Below are 23,478 nucleotides of genomic sequence, written 5' to 3' on the forward strand. Positions count from 1 at the left end.
GTTCATGTAGCTAGTTTGAATGTTAATGGTGCAAGAGATCCTAGTAAAAGAGCTACAATATATGAAGTAATTAAACAGAAAGATATTGATGTTGTTTTGTTACAAGAAACTCATAGTGACTTGAAAAATGCTGCTGACTGGGCGAGGGAGTTTGATGGCATCCCAGTGTTAAGCCATAACACTTCAATAAGTGGGGGAGTTGCCATTTTATTCACAAAGAATTTTAGTCCTATCTCTTATGATGTTGATGAAATAGTGAAAGGTAGGCTTTTAAAAGTTAGAGCTGTTGTCGAAAGTTATGTGTTTATTTTTATTTGTGTATATGTTCCAACTGCACCAGTTGAAAGAATGGTTTTTTTAGACATACTGTGTTCAACGCTACAAAACTGTTGCCCTGAAGACCTTTTGTTCCTAGGTGGTGATTTCAATTGTACTGAACATAATCTAGATCGAAATCACATTGAGCCTCATTTGGCTTCGCGTAAACGTGTTATTCATATTATTAAAAAGTATGATTTATGTGATGTTTGGAGATCCTTAAATGGTAATGAGAGACAGTACACTTGGTTTCACACACGTGATAATGTTATGTCATTAGCTAGGCTGGACAGATTTTACAGTTTCAATCACCATCTTAGTATTTTTAATAAATGTTATATAACACCAGTAAGTTTTTCAGATCACAGTATGGTGCACTGTAAGTTTATTTTAAGCTCAATAAAACCGAAAAGCGCATACTGGCATTTTAATATAAATTTGTTAAATGATAATTTTTTTAAGGAATCATTTAAGCATTTCTGGGAAGCTTACAGAACAAAAAAGTTTTTTTTTATTTCATTGCAACAGTGGTGGGATGTTGGTAAGATAAAAATAAGACAATTTACTCAACAGTATACGCACAACGTTACTAAGGAGTTGACTCGTTCTTTAGAGTTTTTGGAAAGAGAGATAATTGAATTTCAAAATTTGGCTCAATCTACTGGCGAGATTCATTATTTAGAAGCCTGCTCAAAGAAGAAAGCTCAGTTAGCTGATCTACTGGGGCATAAAGCACAGGGGGCTCTGGTCCGTTCACGCTTTCAAAGCATTGATCAGATGGATGCACCATCCCAATATTTTTTCAATCTGGAAAAAAAGAACGGGCAGAAACGGCTTATTCATGGATTGCGCTCCGAAAATGGAGTGTTATTGTCGGATCCTGCTGGTATTCGAGGAAGGGCAGTACAGTTTTTTCGAAATCTGTATAGGAGTGAGCTCAAGTCAGAGTGTTGTGCGGACAACTTTTTCCTGGACAGCCTACCAAAGGTGTCAGAGGAGGGTAATAATGATCTTGAAGGAGTGCTGACTTTGGAAGAGCTCTATAAGGCCCTGCAAAGCATGGAGTCTGGGAGGGCACCAGGAGTGGATGGCCTCCCGGTTGACTTCTATAAGGCTTTTTGGTTGGAGTTGGGTTTAGATCTGCTGGAGGTACTTAAGGACAGCTTGTCGAAGGGCGGGTTGCCTTTGAGTTGCCGAAGAGCGGTGATCACTCTTCTTCCAAAAAAAGGGGACCTTACAGATATTAAGAACTGGCGCCCTGTCTCGCTTCTCTGCAGTGACTATAAAATACTTTCTAAGGCTTTGGGTAACAGATTGGCTGGAGTGTTGGGTCAGGTTATCCATCCGGACCAGACATACTGTGTACCTGGTAGATCGATATTCGACAATATTTCTTTAATTCGGGATATTTTTAATGTCTCTAAATTGTTAAATTTGGACTGTGGCTTGATATCTTTGGATCAGGAGAAGGCGTTTGACCGAGTAGAGCACTCATATTTGTGGAGTGCTTTAACAGGTTTTGGTTTTAGCAAGAACTTTATAGACATGATTAGGGTACTCTATTGTGACGTTGAGAGTATGCTGAAAATAAATGGTGGCTTATGTGCTCCTTTTCAGGTTCTCAGGGGTATCAGACAAGGTTGCTCCTTGTCTGGAATGTTGTACTCCTTGGCTATTGAGCCATTGCTTCAACAGATAAGAGGTCAATTAAGTGGTTTGTTTTTACCAGTTTGTAATAATAAAATTTGTTTGTCAGCCTATGCCGATGATATTGTGGTGATGATAAACAGACAAAGTGATATGCAGATTTTACTTAATTTAATTGAAGAATTTAGACTGTTGTCTTCTGCAAAGGTCAATTGGAAAAAAAGTGATGCTTTATTGTTGGGACAATGGACGGATGGTAAACCTTGCCTTCCTGATGGGTTGTGTTGGGGGAATGGGGGTATAAAATATTTAGGAGTTTATCTAGGGGATGACAGTGTGTTACAAAAAAATTGGGAGGGGCTGATGGAAAAAGTTAAGGGGCGATTGGATAAGTGGAAATGGTTATTACCAAATATGTCCTATAGGGGGCGAATTCTTATTGTCAACAACTTAGTGGCATCCTCACTTTGGCATAGATTGGCATGTGTAGACCCCTCACCACAGTTTTTAGCGGAGGTTCAAGCTGCTCTTGTGAACTTTTTTTGGGACAAACTACATTGGGTCCCACAGAGTGTTTTATACCTCCCTAAAGATGAAGGTGGGCAAGGTTTGATTCACTTACAAAGTAGAATGGCTGCCTTTCGGTTACAGTTTTTAAAAAGATTACTTGATGGTTCTACAGATTTCAGCTGGCGTGCTGCGAGCTGCACCATTTTGCACACTATTGGGGATTTCGGATTGGATAAATCCCTTTTTTTAATGGATCCAACCAAATTGGATCTATCGGAACTGCCTGCTTTCTATCGAAACCTTTTCAAGGTGTGGAGTTTTTTTCGTGTTCACAAGACTGAGAACTCTCATTCTCTCCACTGGCTTTTGCAGGAACCACTGATACTTGGGGCCCGCTTGGACATTGATACTCACTGCTATCTGCCGGGGTTCAGCACCATATTGCTGAAATCCAAGGTTTTTACTTTGGGGCATCTGTTGACTTTAACTGGGCCTCAATTTGAGAATGTGGATGTCGTATCCAAACATTTAGGAATTAGATCTGTTCGTTTATTAACTCGTTTTTTTGTCAAACTTAAATCATGCTTTACAGTTGAAGAAGAACATTTGTTAAGAGACTTTTTTACAGGGGTTTGTATTCCTGATGTTGAGGATCCCTTTCCATGTTTGATTATTCAACCCAATATTGAAGAGGGTATAGGTTTTTTGCTGAAATCAGGTGAATCTTTGTTTTTAGATTTCTTGTCAAGTGAAGGAAAAAAACTGTATAGAGCCTGTGTTTTGGTTTTTAATAAGAAAATGTTAGAAAAAAGAACCGATACACCATGGCGTTCTGTTTTTAAACTAAGAAATGATGTAAAACCTGAATGGAGATCATTATATAAGCCACCATTGTCTAAAAAGGTTGGTGATATACAATGGAGAATTCTCCATGGTGCCATTGCTGTCAATTCCTTTATTTCAGTGCTGAATCCAGAAGTTAATTCTGCTTGCCCTTTCTGTCTTCAAAGGGAGACTGTTTTTCATGCTTTTATGCATTGTTTTAGATTAGAACCTTTGTTTATGAGATTAAAAGAATTGTTTTGTAGGTTTGATGAAACTTTTTGTATTGAGACTTTTATTTTGGGTTTTAAGTACTTTCAGAAAAAACGTTTCACATGTCAATTGTTGAATTTCATTTTAGGGCAAGCAAAAATGGCTATTTATATAAGCAGGAAAAACAGAGTGGAACAAAAGTGTAGCGATGATGTGAACGTGTGTTTTTTATCTTTGATAAAATCTAGAGTTTTCATTGATTTTCGGTTTTATAAAACTATGAGAGATCTTACAACTTTTGAATTGATATGGTGTGGTCATGGTGCGTTGTGTGCAGTTTGTGAAGGTGATTTATTTTTTTCTTTGTAATTTCATTAGGTATTAATATCCTCTGTGTAATGTGTTGAATGTATTATATGGTCAGTTTATTGTGAAGAGATACTGTTAAAATTGTAATAAAGTTTCTTTCAAAAATCAAAAATCTCTGTCTGTCTCTCTCTCTCTCTCTCTCTCTCTCTCTGTCTGTCTCTATCTCTCTCTCTCTCTCTCTCTCTCTCTCTCTGTCTGTCTGTCTGTCTCTCTCTCTCTCTCTGTGTCTGTCTCTCTCTCTCTCTCTCTCTGTCTGTCTCTCTCTCTCTCTCTCTCTCTCTCTCTCTCTCTCTCTCTGTCTCTCTCTCTCTCTCTCTCTCTCTCTCTCTGTCTGTCTGTCTGTCTCTCTCTCTCTCTCTGTGTCTGTCTCTCTCTCTCTCTCTCTCTGTCTGTCTCTCTCTCTCTCTCTCTCTCTCTCTCTCTGTCTGTCTGTCTGTCTCTCTCTCTCTCTCTGTGTCTGTCTCTCTCTCTCTCTCTCTCTCTCTCTCTCTCTCTCTCTCTCTCTCTGTCTGTAGGAGACTCTTCTCTAGTGGGTGAGTACAGCATGTTTCTTCTCTTCTGTTGATCTTTTATAAAGATGTCATGAACCACTAAAGGTTGTGAGCGTGACATTCATGTCAAACCACATTATTTTTGTATCTTTCTGTTGATGATGCTGAAGTGTAACAACACACAAAAGCACAGCAGAAAAACTGCCACAGAATGTTGGATTGGCTAAAAGTCAGCTTGATGTATTGACTATATGCAGTTTTTAGTTGATATTAATTTAAAAAAATTTTTTTTTTTGAGGTTTTGCCTTAATAATCTTTTGCCTCTGTTGTTCACAGTAAAGTATCCAATTATCTAATCAAGATTGCCAAGTGTATTGCCAAAGCATTTATATGAGCAAGATAAACTTGGTCGCAGAGCTGTCAATTCTACATGAGTCAACTTTTCCCTCTGTTTGTGGCAGGCATTAATGGACATTGCCGCTAGAGAAACACGGTCTTTTTTTCACTTTTTTTTCAGCAAATATTGAGCTTGTGCATCATTCTCCAGGTTTTCAAAGTTGGGACAAATCATTTCAAATTTGGGAAGGAGTCACTTTAGATGAAGCAGGTGGTTATGAAGTGTAGCTCTGTTTGGTTACAGTACAGGCATAAGCAGCTCTGTCTGTATCTGCCTCTCTCCAGAGCCCGGCTGTGCTCTCGTCATGTTTTTTCTCAGTTTGTGGTCTCTGACTGCGCTCACATATTCTGCTGTTGTGTAACCTCTCTTTAGAGCCAAATAAGTTTACTTGAATTTTGTGTTGTTTCATTCCAATAAGCTAGGTAGATTTATTTTTGTGCATGAATGGTTTGGTTGGCCGGATTCAACTGAGGCTAGGTATGGTTAGTCGTGTTAGTCTGGTCAGTCTGTTTGTGGAGCTCAGGACCAGCTGAATGAGGGGGCTCTTTTCAGCATTCAGTTCATGGTTTTTAAAAGGGTCGTAAACTGAGAAACCAAAATTCCCTTGATCTTTTGACATATAAGAGGTCATTGTACTATTAAAACATCCTGTAAATTTCAGAACTCAAAACTCTGTCATTAGTCTAAAAGCTTATATTGAAGCCAATCTGCCAAAACAAAGTTTTTGGAATTTGACACTTTATGGTGTAATAGTGTGAATAAGCACCGCCTCCGGGGCTACACAGGCAGTGATGTAAATCAACACCTGCTTCTACAGCACTGCCGTTTTAGCCCCACCCACCAACTCTGGCACTATCTGTTAGCCCCTCCCACCTATTCTACATTGCCGCCTGTTTAGCCCCGCCCACCAATTCTACACCACCACTTGTTTAGTTTATGATAAGAATTGTGGTTACACCATTTTTGATGCATCTGAAATTTGATGTCTCTTTTCTCGATGTGGATTAATGAAGGGTGTTGGCCTAATTCTGCCCTGCATGCGTTATCAGGTGAGTTTCTCTGTACTCTAAGGGTGCTTTTACAGAATTCTGTATGCAGGGCTTCAGTTGGGTTTAGTGCATATAGTGATGTATAGTATAGGCATATAGTGCAAGTGTCTCTCTCTCTCCGTCTCTCTAATCATAATGGCGGCTGTTTGAGACTGTATTGGTTTCAATCAATCATACTCTGCTTAGAGCTGAACGTGCTGACAGCTGCACTTCTGTTGCCTTTCACTGAAGACATACGAGACAGAGAAATGAAATGACTGGAGACTTTTGACTTTCACACTGTGTTATTGACCACGCTCAGCTAAATATCTTCACACACACACACGACTGATGTTTTATTTGAGTCTTGACAGATCAGGAGGTGTTTTTTTTTAACGACATCATGAAATCAGAATTGAGTCTCTTTGCTGTCTCAGGTGTTTTATGTCACATTATGTTTGCATTCACATGTTAGCAGTGTTGAGAAGGTTACTTTGGGTTACAGTAATGTAATAGGTTACAGATTACAAGTTACCGTATTTAAAATATAATAAGTAGTGTAACTATTTCAATGACTTTATTAATGTAACTAATTACATTTTGATTACTTTTCTAAATTTCTCATTATTCATTTTCAAACATGTAAAGCAGGCAGGTTAACCTTACAGTAGTGCTCAACACTGATTACTATCAGACTTTCTAAACCTTTCATCATTAATTAACATTATAATCATTTAGTTTAAAGCACGGCCTACCACAAAAGCAGACTTTAGCACTTCTTTTTACTCTGACACCATTCTGAGGTTAAATACAGATTTAAACTCATAACAAGAAATAGTTTAATAGCTATGATACTGTTTTTGAAATCAAATCTTGCTGGAACTGTATTTGCATGCAGGTCAGATTGTGTTTAACCTGCTAGTCACACTTTTGTGGTGTAGACTCCAAAATGGTTGTAGATCTTCGATGATTTGGAGCACAGAAGGCAGACACTCTGCAGATTATTGTTGAAGTGAAAAAAGTTCAGTAAGTAGAAAAAAGTCCAATGTAAAATAAAATAAAAAATGTTTTGGTCACACTTTATATTAGGTGGCCTTAACTACTATGTACTTACATCAAAAAATAAGTACAATGTGTTCATATTGTATTTCAAAACACTATTGCTGCTATTGAGGGGGGATATGGGTAAGGTTAGGGACAGGTTTGGTGGTATGGGTAGGTTTAAGGGTGGGTTAAGTTGTAAGGGATGGGTCAACAGTGTAATTATAAATGTAATTACAGAAATTAATTACAGATGTAATTACATATAGGTATTTGTACAAATATAAGTACAATGTAAAAACATGTATGTACACAATACTTTCATTGAAAACAAATGATTAATTTGAATGTAAGTACATAGTAGTTAAGGCCACCTAAAATAAAGTGGGACCATGTTTTTTTTTATATATATATAAATATTTTTTCAAAGCATGTTGGATTCTAAAACTGCTAAATAAATCATGTTGCCTCATGTTGTTAAAGACGTTGCATCATAAATGGAAAATCTGTCTATATTTTTTTACACTTTTTCAGATGAAAAACTACAATGGATGTTATGTTTTGAACACATGAAAAATAATCAAGGTTTCCACAGATTTTTGCATGATAGCACATTTATCTTGATTTCATAATAAAAGTCTTAATGGCTCCTATGATTTTGGTGCATACTCTCGTTACAAATTAATGAATAACTTTGTTCTTTTGAAAGAGTTTCTGATTATAAAGAATTTCTAACGATGAGTAGTTTGTCAAGATTAATTTAGATGAATTGACTGTTTTTTAATAATACGTTTTATCGAAGGAGCATGTAAAAACACGCGACTGCTGCGTGAGTGCGATAAAAGGCTTCGGTCTGTGGAGGGTCTCGTCAGCTCTTGCCACTGAGCTGCTGGTTTTGTGGCGGAAAATCCAGAGCAATGAGAAAAGATGGAGGCTTGTTGAGCAAATCCTCACCGCCACCGTCTCCTCCTTGTGTGGGATTTCAGAGGCACTCTAGAGGAATTATGGGAGATGTAGTCCATGGAAGTAAAGCAGCTTATCCGCCATACTCCTGACCAAACGCGCTAAGCCTGAGAGATAAAGAGACAGACAGAGAGGCGCAGAGACGCATGCGGATGTTATCTGGAAAAGAGAGGCCTGGGAATACGCTGAAATACTGCAGTCCTGTCAAAAAGAGTGGGAAATGACATGTCTTTATCTGGAGTTTGGAGCAGGAGTCGCTCATTAATACTGGAAGGCTAGTTCCTCATCTAAGCTCAGAGCCCTACCTGGACAGCATTCTGAGCGGCAGACACATTTTAATCAGACTCTGCATGAGCAGCGCTGATGGGAACACATCCAGTGTTTACAGTCTCTCTGCAGATATTGTGTGTTGATAGTGACAGAATGATGTCTGCCCTTCACTTGCATCTGAACTCAAGAGTCTCTGACTCACCATATGATTCAGAATCAAGCCGTCATTAAAACAGCCCCTGCGGTGTTTGTGTGTGTGTGTTCATGGTTTGTGAACTGATTTGTCCTCAGAAATAAGCTAAATCTGACAAAAAAGTTCCCTAAATGGCATATGTAGTAGTTACAGTAGAAGTGTGTGATATGTTCACATATATGTGTGTGTGTGTGTGTGTCTGTGTTGGTGGCCAATTGCTTTAAGCAGTTTAGCTGGCTAGTAGTAGCCTTGTCATGCGTTTTACCAACAGGCAAACAGCTTAGAAGCACACACAGGATCACAGTGAGTGTGTGTGTGTGTGTATTCATGGCAGCTTTGTCTTCAGAAATCCTCCCTCACAGAATCTAATTAAAATGAGAGAGTTGCAGTGATATACGACGAGGACACACACACGCACACTCATGTTGGTTTTTGTGGTTTATGGGGACTCTCCATAGGCGTAATGGTTTTTATTCTGAACAAACTGTGTGTGCTATTGCCCTACACCAACCCTACACCTAAACTTAGCCCTCACAGGAGACTTTGTGCATTTTTAGATTTTCAAAAAAACACCATTTAGTATGTTTTTTAAGCCTTTTGAATTACGGGGACATAGGCAGTGTCCTCATAAACCACCTTCATATTGTAATACCTCTGTCATACCCATGTCATTATACACATTTGTGTCCTCATAAACCACATAACACACACACACACACACACACACACACACACACACACACACACACACACACACACACACACAGAACACACACACACTGATGTTCACCCAGTAAACCTGAGTGGGAAATTCTAACTATGTTGAGCAGATTAAATGTGTCCGCAGTCGCTCTGGGTGTTTAGCAGCTTGTAAACGTGTGTCGAATTGTGAGAGCTGAACCGCCTGCCATTGTATCCTAACATTATTTTCTTTTTTTCTCATTTTATGTGTCCTCATTGGTTAAAAAAGGCTCATAAATCTGCCAAATCATGTTTATGTTTCAGTCTAGTGATGTCTGTGAGGGTTGGATTAGGGGTCAGAGGTCGAGTTAGGAGTTAATATCTTTAACCTTGACTCACTGATATAGCCAAACAAATACGATTGTGTTGTGTGCGTGATGATGTTCTCCACAGACATGGGTTTAAACATAAAGCTATAGGATCTGTCCATTGAACAATGAGTGACGTGGCTGAGCTGGAAGATATTTGATTAATTTTTGATTGAATAATTTTTTATTTATAAAAAAGTCTCTGATCAATAGGTTTAACCCTGTAAAGTCTGAAATATGAAATAATAGTCAGAAACAATCAAAACGGTTGAAATCAAACAAAAAATCTAAAAAATTTATTGAACCATATGAGAAAATATTTTTAAAAATGCATATGTTTTTGATGTTTTGTATCTTATTTGTTCCATCAGGCTTTTATGGCTCATATAGTTTGATACAGTGATAATATGTAGGAGAATGTGTAGCAACTATGATGAAATTCTGACGTTTGTCATGTAAATCCATGAGATCTTTGTAACAGTACAGGAGATACTTGCATATAATGATCTAAATATCAGTTGGTTCATTTCCGTTTGATGCTGTTAAATCACAGAGAACAGAGAGACATTTCAGCTCTCTCTCTCTCTCTCTCTCTATACTGTGTGTATATATATATAATATATATCTTATGTGTCTCGTCTGTTGAGGATGGTGTAATTGTGTTGAATGCATGTGACTGGCGGAGACGAGCAGCAGGACTTGATTTTCTCTTTCTTTCACGTGTGTCAGAGCATTTGTCTCTGTCTTTCAGAGCGATTATGAGACGCATGGACAGCAGTCCCCGCCATTAATTTCATTACAGACAGAAATGAAGAATCCGTTTCATTGCATTTCTACTGCCTTCAGATGCAAAAGAATCAATATCAAGAGCAAAACATCAGTCTGTCTAATAAACACTGACGATCTGCTCCGTTTGGAGGAGTTTGTGCTTCAACGCTAATAGTGGTGGATGTTGTGCAGTGTTAGGTGTGTGTGTGAGTGTTCAGTGTTGTGTGTGTGTGTGTGTGTGTGTGTGCAATGTTGGTGAGCTGCACTGTGATTGAGTGCTGTATTACTGTATTACCGCAGGACTCCAGCACAAAGAGCCTCCATTTTTCTTTGAGGAATTGCGTTCCTGAGCCGAGAGGCAATTTTCACGAGCTTTCAGTCATTTTCCCTTCGTGTGCTCTCCATCTCACACATTCAGCCTTCCCAGAATTCTCCATTCTCTGTCTGTCTGTCTGATTGTAGCTATATGTGAATGCAGATGCTATTTAAAGAGCAGGTCTGTGGAGACATACACACACACACACAGATCACAGGAAGTTTGTGTTGAGTTTACCAGCTCTCTCTGCAGTGGGTTTAAGAAGCTATTGTGGGAATTTCACCCATTTAGGAGCTTTAGAAATAGGTTAAACAGACACTGAATTATAATGTGTCTCATCACCTTAGACACAGACGGACAGCTGGACAGATAGAGAGACAGATAGACACACAGACAGACAGACAGAGAGACACATGGACAGAGAGACAGACAGACATACAGAAAGAACGATGGATGGACAGAGAGACACAGACAGACGGACGGACAGCCAGCCAGACAGAGAGACAGACGGACAGAGAGACAGACAGACATACAGAAAGAACGATGGATGGACAGAGAGACACAGACAGACGGACGGACAGCCAGCCAGACAGAGAGACAGACGGACAGACAGACAGACAGACAGACGGACAGACGGACAGACAGACAGACAGACAGACGGATGGATGGACGGACGGACAGAGAGACACACACAGACGGATGGACAGAGAGACACAGACAGACGGACAGAGAGACAGACATACAGACAAATAGACCAAAAGACAGAGAGACAAAGACAGATGGACAGACAGACACAGACAGACAGACGGATGGACAGACAGAGAGACAGATGGACAGACAGACGCATGGACAGAGAGACGGACGGACTGACAGATGGACAGATGGACGGATGGAAAGACGGACAGACAGACAGATGGACGGACAGACAGAGACGGACAGATGAACAGATGGACGGATGGACAGACAGACAGACGGACAGACAGAGAGACAGACGGATGGACAGTCGGACAGACAGACAGACAGACAGACAGATGGACGGACGGATGGACAGTCGGGCAGACAGACAGAGAGACAGATGGACGGACGGACGGATGGACAGACAGACGGGCAGACAGACAGTCGGACAGACAGACAGACAGATGGAAGGACGGATGGACAGACAGACAGACAGTTGGACGGACGGATGGACAGACACAGACAGATGGACGGACGGACGGACGGATGGACAGACAGACAGACAGACGGATGGACAGACAGACAGACAGACAGACGGATGGACAGTCGGGCAGACAGACAGAGAGACAGATGGACGGATGGACGGATGGACAGACAGACGGGCAGACAGACAGCCGGACAGACAGACAGTTGGACGGACGGATGGACAGACAGACAGACAGTTGGACGGACGGATGGACAGACACAGACAGATGGACGGACGGACGGACGGATGGACAGACAGACAGACAGACGGATGGACAGTCGGGCAGACAGACAGAGAGACAGATGGACGGATGGACGGATGGACAGACAGACGGGCAGACAGACAGACAGCCGGACAGACAGACAGTTGGACGGACGGATGGACAGACAGACAGACAGTCGGACAGACAGACAGACAGACAGTTGGACGGATGGATGGATGGACAGACAGACAGTTGGACGGACGGATGGACGGACAGACAGACAGATGGACGGACGGATGGACAGACAGACAGATGGACGGACGGATGGACAGACAGACAGACAGATGGACGGACGGACGGACGGACGGACAGACGGACAGACAGACAGACAGACACAGACTGTTTTGCATTGTTTGCATTTGTAAACTTACTTTATTTATGTGTACCATTTAGACAAATATTCGTATTTTAAATAGAAAATATGTAGTATGCTTTAAGAATGGCAACTGTGAAGTCAGATGTGAGTGCGTTCTTTGGAATAAAGCAGAGTCACACAGTTTCCTTTACCACATCCATGATGTTTAAGATCTAAGACTATATTTTGTTTCTTTAATTTTATTTGTTTTATTTTTTCTCATAGTCAAGATTAAAGGAAGATATTTGACCAGAAACAGAGTACGTAGATTTATTTTTTGGACTTGGAGTGAGTGAAACTAAAACTGAAACAAAAATGCACACTCACAGTATATTTACACGTTCATGATTTAATAAATATGAAGTGTTATATGAATCAGTCATGTGTATGATGAGGATCAGGTCAGACTTTAAAAAAGGTACATGAGGAATAAAAAAGATAAAGATAAAAAACAGTGAAATTAAGCAATAAAATGGATTAGTGAATTTAAATAAAAAGAGCAGCGGCTTCCATGAGAGGCTGATTATTAATTCAGCTGGTGGATGTTTTGATCATATGTGTGTGTGTGTGTCTGTCATGAAGAGTGTGTGTGTGTCTGTGTGTGTGTGTCGTCTCTCGGCGGAATGAGAATGGCGTCCCTGATTGCAGCGCAGAAACAAGCGCGTGGTGTAACAAGATTCCTGCCGGAGATAATGTGCTCCAGCAGCGCTTTCCATCCTCATGCTGTCTGCAGAGTCACTATTAAAATCCTCCTCACTCACATGACGCTTTCATCAGGAGCGACACCTCACCTCACAGCTGCACGTGAATGTAAACGCTAATGTGGCTAAATAATGATCTGCACTGCGTTATTGACAGTCTGCTGCGCAGGGAGGAGAAATTCACTGACGGACTGTACGCAAGTGTGTCAGTAACTCGGGAGTGTTCATAGATCATCAAAGGTCAAAGCGGTGACACAGAGAAATGGCATCGTCAGTGGATCTGTTTGGGCGATAGGCAAACTGAAGAGGGTCCAAAGTATCAGGGATGGAGGAGCAGATGTGGCTCTTTACAAGTCTCTCAAAAACCTTCATGACTATAGATGTGAGGGCAACTGGGCGATAGTCATTCAGGCAAGAGGGTTTATTGTTCTTTGGCACAGGGATAAGGATGGATTTTTTGAGTGAGGTGGGAACCATGGAGCTAGCAAGGGACTCATTAAAGATGGAAGTGAACAAACCAGCGAGCTGATCGGCACAGGACCTCGGAACACGGCCGGTTATCCCATCAGGTCCGGCTGCTTTCCTGACGTTCACTTTCTTTAGCGCCCTCTGAACCTCATCCTCCGACACGGTGATTACAGGATCATCGCTGCTCTGCCTGCTGCTTCCTGACGCGCCGCCGCCGTTGCAATCGAAACGGCCGTAGAAGATGTTTAACTCGTCGGCCAGCAACGGATCTGCTCGCAACTCCGCGGAGGATTTGTTTCCAAAGGCACAGATGGTCCTCAGTCCCTGCCATATCCGTTGAGAGTCATTGAGCTGGAAATGAGACTCAATTCTCTCTCTGTATCTGTGTTTAGCGGCTCTTACTGCGCGTCGGAGAGCATAGCACGATGCTTTGTACTCACTCGTATTCACAGACAGAAGAGCCTCATTGTAAGCGACAGTGCGTGTGTTCACCACAGCACGGATAGTTCTGTCCACCCACGGTTTCTGATTGGAGAATGTCCTTATAGTTATTGTTTCTGTAGCTTGCTCGGTTAGCGTGTTTACAAAGCTTAATGCTACATCCGTGAACTCGCTGACGTCAGAAGAATTCACCCGGAACATGTCCCGGTCGACGTCATCAAGAGCCGCCTGCAGCATAGTCTCTGAGTGGGAGGACCAGCGCGAACACCGGAGGTTCCTGAACGAGTCTTTGTTTGTATTCCGGTGTGAGGAAAATGGCGGCATGGTCCAATTTGCCAAAAGCCGGTAGTGAGCGGGCTTTGTAGGCATTCTTGAACTGAGAGTAGCAATGATCCAGTGTGTTTGGTCCTCTAGTTGGACAGGATACGTGTTGATGAAAGTTCGGCATGACCTGTTTGAGGCTAGCTTTGTTAAAGTCCCCCGCGATGATAAAGGCAGCGTCAGTATGTTTGTTAATGTAGCCGCTGAGCACATCGTGAAGTTTAGACAAAGCCAAGCCGGTGTCCGCCTGTGGTGGAATGTACACAGCAGTAACAATGATCGATGAAAACTCCCGGGGCAGATAAAATAGGCGGCAAATAATGGAAAGATGTTCCAGATGAGGCGAGCAGGAACGCGACAGAATGGAGATATTCCTGGGATCACACCATTTCTTGTTGATCATGAAACACACACCTCCACCCCTGGATTTACCGGCCTCTGCTGTTCTGTCAACAACGAAAGCAACGTTTCTGACAAACAAAGGATGTTACAGTCCCTTATGTCCCGTTGGAAACTAATCCTGGCTCTAAGATAGTTTATGTATGTAGTGTATAGTATGTAGTGGAGTGTAGTGTAGTGTGTAGTGTACTGTTGTGTGGGCATGCAGTGTGTAGAGTTTAGTGTAGTGTGTAGTATGTAGTTGTGGTGTAGTGTAGTTTTGTAGTCTACTGTTGTGTATTGTATGTGTATGTAGTATGTAGTGTTTAGTGTAGTGTGTTGTGTACTGTAGTGTATAATATGTAGTATGTACTGTGTAGTGTACAGTAGTATATAGTGTGTAGTATGTAGTGTGCAGTGTAGTTTGTGTTCCGTCAGTGAATCATCAGCTCATCTTGACTGTTATTGGTTATTGCTGTTTATTTGATTATTTTATATTTTATATTGTTATTTGACAAACATGCTCATTTCAGTGTTGGTAAGTTGTTTTGAGTAAATTCAAATTCTGCAGTGATAGATTCTTCTTTGTGGTGTTTATTTGAACATTAGAGATCCAGAAAGTCACTCATGAATGACGAAGGTAAAATGACATGAAACTTCTGTATTTGTCTGGCGTTGCGGAGTATGTGTGGCATTCAGATGTTGAAATGTGAATGTTCAGAGTCACTCATGTGAACAGAGCTCTGAAATGATGAAGTTAATCAGCGCTTCCAGTTGTTTTGAGTTAGACGTCATTTGGAGAGCTGAACCATGAGTACGAGCGACAGACTTTCAGCAGAAACTCTGTGAAACACATTGAAAACCTCATGAGACCGTGAGGTGTGTGTGTGTGTGTGTGTGTGTGTGTGTTGACAGGATCAGATCAAATGTTAGCACGTGACTCAAGCTGGATTCATTAGGATTCTTACAGCAGGTTTAGGATAGTTTGACCCTAAAACCTCCTTCTGAGGACATCCTGTTACAGTATAAAAATTATGATATGATTATTTATTAATTTTATTATTATTGTGAAAATGCAGAACGTTTTCTGTCAGGGTTAGTGTGGCATATACTTTTTATAGTTTTTGTTAATATTTTAAATGTTTTTTTTTTTTTACTTTAAATTTAGTTAAGGTTTTAGTAATTTTGTTGTGTGTTTTTGTCATTTTATTATTTTTTGTATGTCTATATAATTTATATTAATTTTTATTTTAGTGTTGGTTTGTTATTTTAGTACGTCAGTATAAATGAATTGAAAATGAGAAATGATGCCTTCTTAACTAGCTGGAATTAAATAAGTCTTTTTTTCAGTCCGTTAACGTTTATTTTATTTAAAGTAAGAGGTTTTATGTTAGTTTAGTGTTAGGTTACAGTATTTGTAACTAGCTTTATATAAAAACCCAATAGAAGTTTACAGAATGTCCCCATTCACAGATACATAATGCAGTCAGACTAGACATTTGTAATAGTTGTTGTTTGTGGCGGCGCTTGAGCTTGACACTGTTATATTAGCAAACACACAAGAGATCTAGTGTGATAATTTACCTTCATACAATAAATCTGCTTTAAAAGACATGAACAATGCAAATGTATCAAATATGGCTCGTTCGTGATATGAGTAGCTCGTACAGTAATGAGTCTATCCATATGAAGTGATCTTGTGCGGTTTAGAATGAAACGCTGTGAGAAGATGCACAGTGTGATATGAGTCACAACGGCTGTTCAGAGTGTGAAGAGTCTCACTGCCCTCAAACCACAGTGTGTGTGTGTGTGTGTGTGTGCGTGCTGTAATTAGCAGTTATTTGCACTGGATTTCATTTGGCTCAGTCATTAGTGTTGCACCAAGACAGTTTGCTGTGAAATCTGAGTTTCCCCTCGGCCAGGAAATGAACAAGACCATTAGTGCATTAGAAAAACCTCTTCAGTTCATCAGAGAGAGAGAGAGAGAGAGAGAGAGCGAGAGACAGTTGAGGATGTTCCCTCCATCTGATTGAGTTCTACTGCTAACTGCACATTATTAATAGTATAATAGTTATCATCTCACAAAAATAGCATTTTAATCTGGTTTAAATCGTAAAAAATCATTGGTCATCAAGAAAGGAGAAACGGAAATTCAAATAGGGAAAGGGGAAAGGGAAGTGGTGTGTGACCAAGTGTGGTGACCCATACTCAGAATTTGTGCTCTGCATTTAACTCATCCAAGTGTACACTCAGTAGTGAACATACACCCGGAGCAGTGGGCAGCCAATGCGGCGGCGCCCGGGGAGCAGTTGGGGGTTCGGTGTCTTGCTCAAGGGTCTCACCTCAGCCGTGGTATTGAGGGTGGAGAGAGTGTTGGTTATTCACTCCCCCACCTACAATCCCTGCCGGACCGGAGACTCGAAGCCACGACCACCCTAATGCATTATTGCATTAAACACACTGCATTATTGGATACAGTACCTGGTGCGCGTTTTCATAAATGTGCATGATCCAAGTATGCACGAAGACCATTCACACGCTGTGCATACTGACCTCTTCCAGCAGCAGCAGTAGCAGTTGTATTGATTTCCACGAGCGGCTGCTATAATTTCATCTGTGCAGTGAACTAAATGGCAGCCTTCACTCTGGGACGGTGTTTCAATTACAGTTTCTGGGGAAGCATCATAATGTCGTGATCTTACAGGCCCTGGAGGAAGCGGCCGATCCACCGCCTGCTGTTGCAGAAGCTCTAACGAGCTCCAGGGAAGATCAGGAATCACGACTGACTGCGTCCCAGACATGAGAGACTAAAAATCACATAAATCACTGCGCTCCTGGCTCTTTATGGAGCTGCTTTACAGCTTCTCTGTAGGAGATAGAGACCCGGCAAGACATCATAAATTAGATTCTCTGCAGTCGGTCGCATTTACCCACAGGGGGCGACAGTTTCACAACAGGATCTGACAGACGAGTGAAGCTTCTACAACACAAACGACATACTGGCCCACGGTGACCTTCACAACCAGGGGCGTAGCCATCATTTCAAAAGTGGGGGGGACAGAATGTCTAGTGTTATACCTGTTTTTTTGTTGTTGTTTTTTTCAGCTAACCCTTGTCTAATTGACAGGTTTTATTTTTAATCATACCTTTTTGCTTAATATGCTTTATGATTATATTATTATATATGATTATAAAATAGAAGGAAAGAAAGATAGAAAAAAGAAAAAGAAAGAAAGAAATACGACAGCTTGTCACTGGGACAGTACCCTTAAAAGCACATCTTTGTACCTTATTTACCCCAAAAAGTTTCATAGTTGTACATTACGGTTCATATTGGTACTCTAATGTACTAATGTGCACCTTTTTGAGTATAAGTTACAAAGATGTCCTTATAAGGGTACTATTGTTTACATATTTCAGATTGTATTTTGTGAGTGTTGTATGTAGAGTACATGGCACACAGTAATGGATACTTGCACATTCACATACTTCTTTATTCTGTTCTGTTCTATTATACATTAGTCTGATTAGTCTATGTTAAAAGACATATCTTATCATAGACAATGCTGTAAATAATCTTTACCTCTGAAGCCTCACTGAAACTCTCTGCCTCATTCACTCTCATCTGAATTCACTTCTGCCTCTGTCTACAGCAAATAAAGCAGTGTTTGAAACATCTACATACAGGGAATAGTGACATACAGAAGAAAATAACTAATTAAGAACACTGCTGGACAATAACCAATCATTTGTATCCTAAATTAATTTTTAACACTTTAGAATGAGGAACACATTCACTATTAACTATGACTTTTGCCTCAATAAACTCTTAATTTACTGCTTATTAATAGCTTGTAAGGTAGTCGCTGTAGTTGTTAAATTTAGGATTATGGGATGCAGAATATGATCATGAAGAATACAGAATTAATATGTGCTTAAGTACTAATAAACAACCAATATGCAAGCTAATAATCACCTACTGTAGTTAAAAATGATAGCTGAGAAGTTGTTCATCATACTAATGTTATTTTTTATTTTTCTATATTTGACTAATTATGTGTTTTCTATGATTGGTCCATATATAATCCTACAAACGCTTGTGTATTAATATATTTTATACAATATATAAACAGCAGGTGTTAAAAGACACTCTATCAGTTCTTCTCAGCTGTGGAGTTTGTATTTCTTGTGTGTCGTCCTGATTCTGCTCTAACAAACCTAGGCTGACTGTTTCTTGTTCATTCTTGACAACAAATAAAAACGTCAAATTAGTGCACTAATGACAGAGCACCCCTAAATGAAGATCGGTCCTGTATCAGATCAGTGCTACACTTGATTGAAATACATCATGTAGAATTGGCAGTTAAACATGTCACAGCTGCAAACGCTGTAAAATCTCAGTTCAACATTATCTTTATTCTTATTTGAAGGGTTTTGATAACATACACACGTGTTAAAATAAAAGACGTTACAAAAGAGTTACGGAAAAATACACTGAAATTAAATAAGTGCATGTTTGTCCAGGCTGAATTTTATTTCTCCATATAATGAACATCAAAACTTGCTATTTATTCAACAAGAGCAATAGGCAGAGTCACTCAACATTGTGCAACACTATTCGGATCCCACATGCCAACTTACGCTGCTTGACTTCTTCGTAAAAGAGAAGTGAAGAGTTGAACTCATCTCGACCTCTAATGAATGATGGATACAGCGCGGGACCGCGGGCGCGAGTCTGGGCATGTCGCGACGTCACAAACTGAGTGACTGATTGCCATGGAAACGTAAACGTCATGTATAAATTATCTTGTCTCTTTGAATTTTAAATCATTCTGCATTTATATACATTGCTCCATTAAAACCTCAACATGTCGAGAACACAACTGTCCGATGAAAAAGTGAGGGTAATCTACGCCCCTGTTCACAACTAACAAATAAACCAACCAACAAATCTAACCAACAGCACCAACCGACAAAACTAGCCATTAACACCAAAATACCAACTAGTGTTGCTTTCGTCAATGGAAATTGTGACTAAATATCGTCGTCAACTAACCTTTATCACGTGCTATCAGTGGTTAACAGCTAGCACCGAGCACAAGTTATTTTGTTGGCTGTGTTTACTTTTTAATCCGAGTAAAGTGGCATGGAATGACAGACCCATGGGCTTTATTTACAAGTGACAGGAGAGTGCTTTATAATTTGATGAGTATTGTATCATGCACATTGTTATGGAGGTGTAGGTGGTGTGTTGATAATACTGTGGTGTGGTGTGGTGTGTGGATGTCCAGAGTTTGTACAGTTTTGCTGCTTTGGGCGCGTCATCATTTTAGAGTGACATGAATGTGCATAGTGACCTGTGTATTGGCGGAATACTTTTACTGACCATGCAGGGAAATTTACTCTGCATTTAACCCACCCCAATCTAGCCTACTGTTGAAATAGTTGATCAGCTGTCATTGTTGTTGAGAGCCTGTGTGCAGCATAATATGTGCATTATATGCATATAGCTGCTTTAGCTGTAACAGAGATGTGTAAGATGTATACAGTTGAAGTTCAAGTTGAGCTTTATTGTCATTCTGCTACATGTGGGGACATACAGTGGAATGAAATGTCGTGCCTCACAGGACCACGGTGCTACATAAATACAGACATACAACAATGAAGTAAAAAAACACTATAAACCTATACACTACTAACCTTGCTTACTGAAGGCCCTGACTAAAACCCCACGGTATGCCACTGCTACTAGGTGCTTATACTATATTGACTGGGTTAAATAGAATTACTAAAAAGAGACTAAAATGCCATTTTCATTGACTAAAACTAGACTAAATGTCATCAGTTTTCGTCGACTAAAGCTAGACGAAAATGTCATCAGTTTTCGTCAACTAAAACTAGACGAAAATAGTCATGGATAATTCTGACTAAAATAAGATAAAACAGGCCACCAAAAACAACACTAATCAAACCAGCAACACCCACAATACTAACAAAACTAACCAACAACAGCAACCAACAAATCTAGCCAACAACAGCAAGCGACAAAACTAACCATTAACACCAAAATACCAACCAACATCAAACCAGCAACACCAACAATACTAACAAATCTAACCAACAACAGCAAGCGACAAAACTAACCATTAACACCAAAATACCAACCAACAAAACTAACCATTAATAAGCTTGTTTGAGATGAGCAAAATCTACATCACCGGTGATCACCGCGAGATGCATGCCGGTTAGAAAATAGTTAATTTTTTTTTTTTTTTTTATTATTAAACATATAACATTCACAGAGGAAATAGTCAAAGCGATAAAATACATACACAGCCAGAATAGAAAAGAGTAAATACCTAAATAATAGTAATAACAAAAAATAAATATAAAGAGAAAAACAAATAAATAAGTTACCATAAACATCTTTTAAAATATATAAACAAAAAGTGTCCGAGTTATGTCCGCCTTGTTCTGATGTCATGCTGATGTGTGCCAAAAAACTCTCGCAATGTCGAGGTGGCTGTGTCTGATTGCTCTCCACCGACTGTGCTGATCAAAAGCATGATGGGAAACGACTGAATGACGACATAGCTCATTGGTTCACACAACTGTGATGCTGTGTTCTCTGCTAACATGTTTTATTAATGTATTTTTAATCTGATTTCATGTGATTGTGTATTTAAATTATTCTTGAATATTCCCAAACACTATGACAGTGTGATCTCTGTGTGAGATATGTGATTGTTGTTATATTTCTATAAAAATTTGTATTAAAGTAGAAATGGATGATAAATACGCCTTTCTTTCGTATGGGATTAAATAGCAAGCACTTTGAATGTCTTGTTCATCATATAATATTCATATAAAAGCAACAGAACTGAAATTATATCACGTTTATCAGCAGCACAGCACATGAGTGAGAACAACGCGATATCCGCCTTTGATCTCATAGCTATCTGTTCTACTTCGAGAGGTCAGAAATGTCCATCTTGACTGTGCTTAGATTATTTCATCAGGCGAGGCAAGGCGCATCTCAAACAAGCCTAATATTAGCTGTCATTGCTACCGAGCCGCGTAATGCGTTTTCTTTAACCGATTTCTGAGGGAAATCTGAGGCATCGTTTGGGAATCCTGGAGTGTGACGTATGAGGGGAACCACAGTATTACAGCGCAGTGTCACACAAGCCATGATACATAGTTACAGAAACTGAGCAACCAAAATAAAGGCCCCGATAATCAAAACTTCTACTTAGCACTTGCTCCATTTCTGCAAATCAGTTTTTGTAAATGAATGACTTGATCCACATATGGCCTTCATCAACAGCTGCTTCCGCCACCTGCTGGTGAGCAGCTGACATCAGCTGGAGATCAGGCATCGGTGCTCTACTGCTATCCCTGCGGGTCCCGGATGTGCAACGCTGAATTTTCTGACGAATTTTAACCACTGAATTTGTTGCAGCAAATTTGGAAAGTGAAATAAAATGACTGAAATTTGTGTAACAATTTATACAGCTCAAAAGGGAATTGTATATAAATGATTACAATTAATTATGATTAATTACACTTATTTATATCGGCTGACAGTAATAACTATCGCAGAATTAAATTGCCATCAGCTGATCTGTCTGTCCAGCGAACATTCGGTGTAAGTTCGTATCAACGCTAAGAAAGAATATTTCCTTGGCCACAGAAAATACTTTCCTATTAATGCATTAGAGCATGTAGCGAGGGTCAAAACCGTAAAGGGACATTTAATATGCAAGGCAGAATCAGAAACTCATGTAATTTGTGCGCACAACTTTTATTAACTAAACACTAACGCAGACTAGTCTAACAAACAAACCAACCAACAAACTAACAAACAAACATACAGTTATGAAGAAAGTCATTTAACCACCTGAGTAAAGCCATCAGCACCATTTATAATGGGGTCTATAACTTTCGTTTAGTTAAATGTTATACTTGCACTGCCTTTGGTCGGGTCAAGTGTCCGGAATGCAGTCTCAGATGGAAGTCTTAATGGGTTCAAAATTTTGGACTCCCGATCACGTTCTTCCAAGTTGAAGAGTGATGAATTCCAAAGATGTTCTGAGGTAGAAATATTCTTCCAAGTAGTGAGTGGAAAAAGAGCTAAGAAAGAGATCTGCTGAGGTCCAAGGAGCTTGGTTGAATGGAAAGACAAGGCCGTAAGGCCTGGCACAAAACTTAAGTGTCCATAAGAGGTTTAGCTCACATCCTCCTGGGATCTAACAGAACCCCAGACTGCAGGGGCGTCACTTACGTGAGAGCTTTATCTGCTATACAGGTCACACCTCTGGGAGTCAAAGGGCGTATGGTGACTTGAACTTTTGGAGGGAAAGTTTACAACTCTTTGTCTCCATGCATGGTACTTTGCATATGAACCGGATTGGACGTTGATATACAAACTATTAAAGATTCTTAGAACACTTAGTTACATAGGTATCGACATATAATACACTCTCAATTTGATCATCCAAAGATGAACTGATAGAGACCAAACATGATATACATGAGGTAATATTAACTAGTGTTCTATCATAATCATGCATAAAACAGGATACAATACGCAAAAACATATACAAGAACAGTAATAATATACACAATGACCTGAAGATATGTGTGTTCATTCAAAGAAAGGTTTTTCTATGAATTAATTAGAGAAGAGTCCATGTCTCTTTCCTAAGGGGAAAAGAAGTGAGATCCCGCATTCCTTTGAGCAATAAAACAAGTGTTATCAGATGGGTTGCCATGGAACCAGAGGCCTGTTCTGCCTTCTTAGGTGTTAGATGCATTTCGGGGGGAAGGGTCCACAGACCCTCATAGTTGGCCTTTTGGTTAGGTGAGGGGCATAAGAGATTATTTGTTAAATATAACAAATAGTTGTGTGTCTGATTGGTCCAAATGTTACATTTGCCTGACGAATATTATAGGG

At 40.0% G+C, this 23,478-nt stretch overlaps 1 protein-coding gene across 1 annotated transcript in view; it reads left to right on the plus strand.

Annotated features, from left to right (window-relative positions):
• The window catches only part of LOC306888454 (neurexin-2-like), a gene marked incomplete at its 3' end in the record, with an annotated part of 552,351 nt that overhangs the window by 183,970 nt on the left and 344,903 nt on the right, over positions 1–23,478 (plus strand). The window contains exon 4 of the mRNA XM_079446766.1: positions 4,395–4,412. Within this exon, the coding sequence (XP_079302892.1) occupies positions 4,395–4,412 (18 nt within the window). The remainder of the gene's footprint in view (positions 1–4,394; positions 4,413–23,478) is intronic.

Source organism: Barbus barbus (assembly GCF_936440315.1).
Source record: "Barbus barbus genome assembly, chromosome: 2".
In the NCBI taxonomy this organism is placed as follows: Eukaryota; Metazoa; Chordata; class Actinopteri; order Cypriniformes; family Cyprinidae; genus Barbus; species Barbus barbus.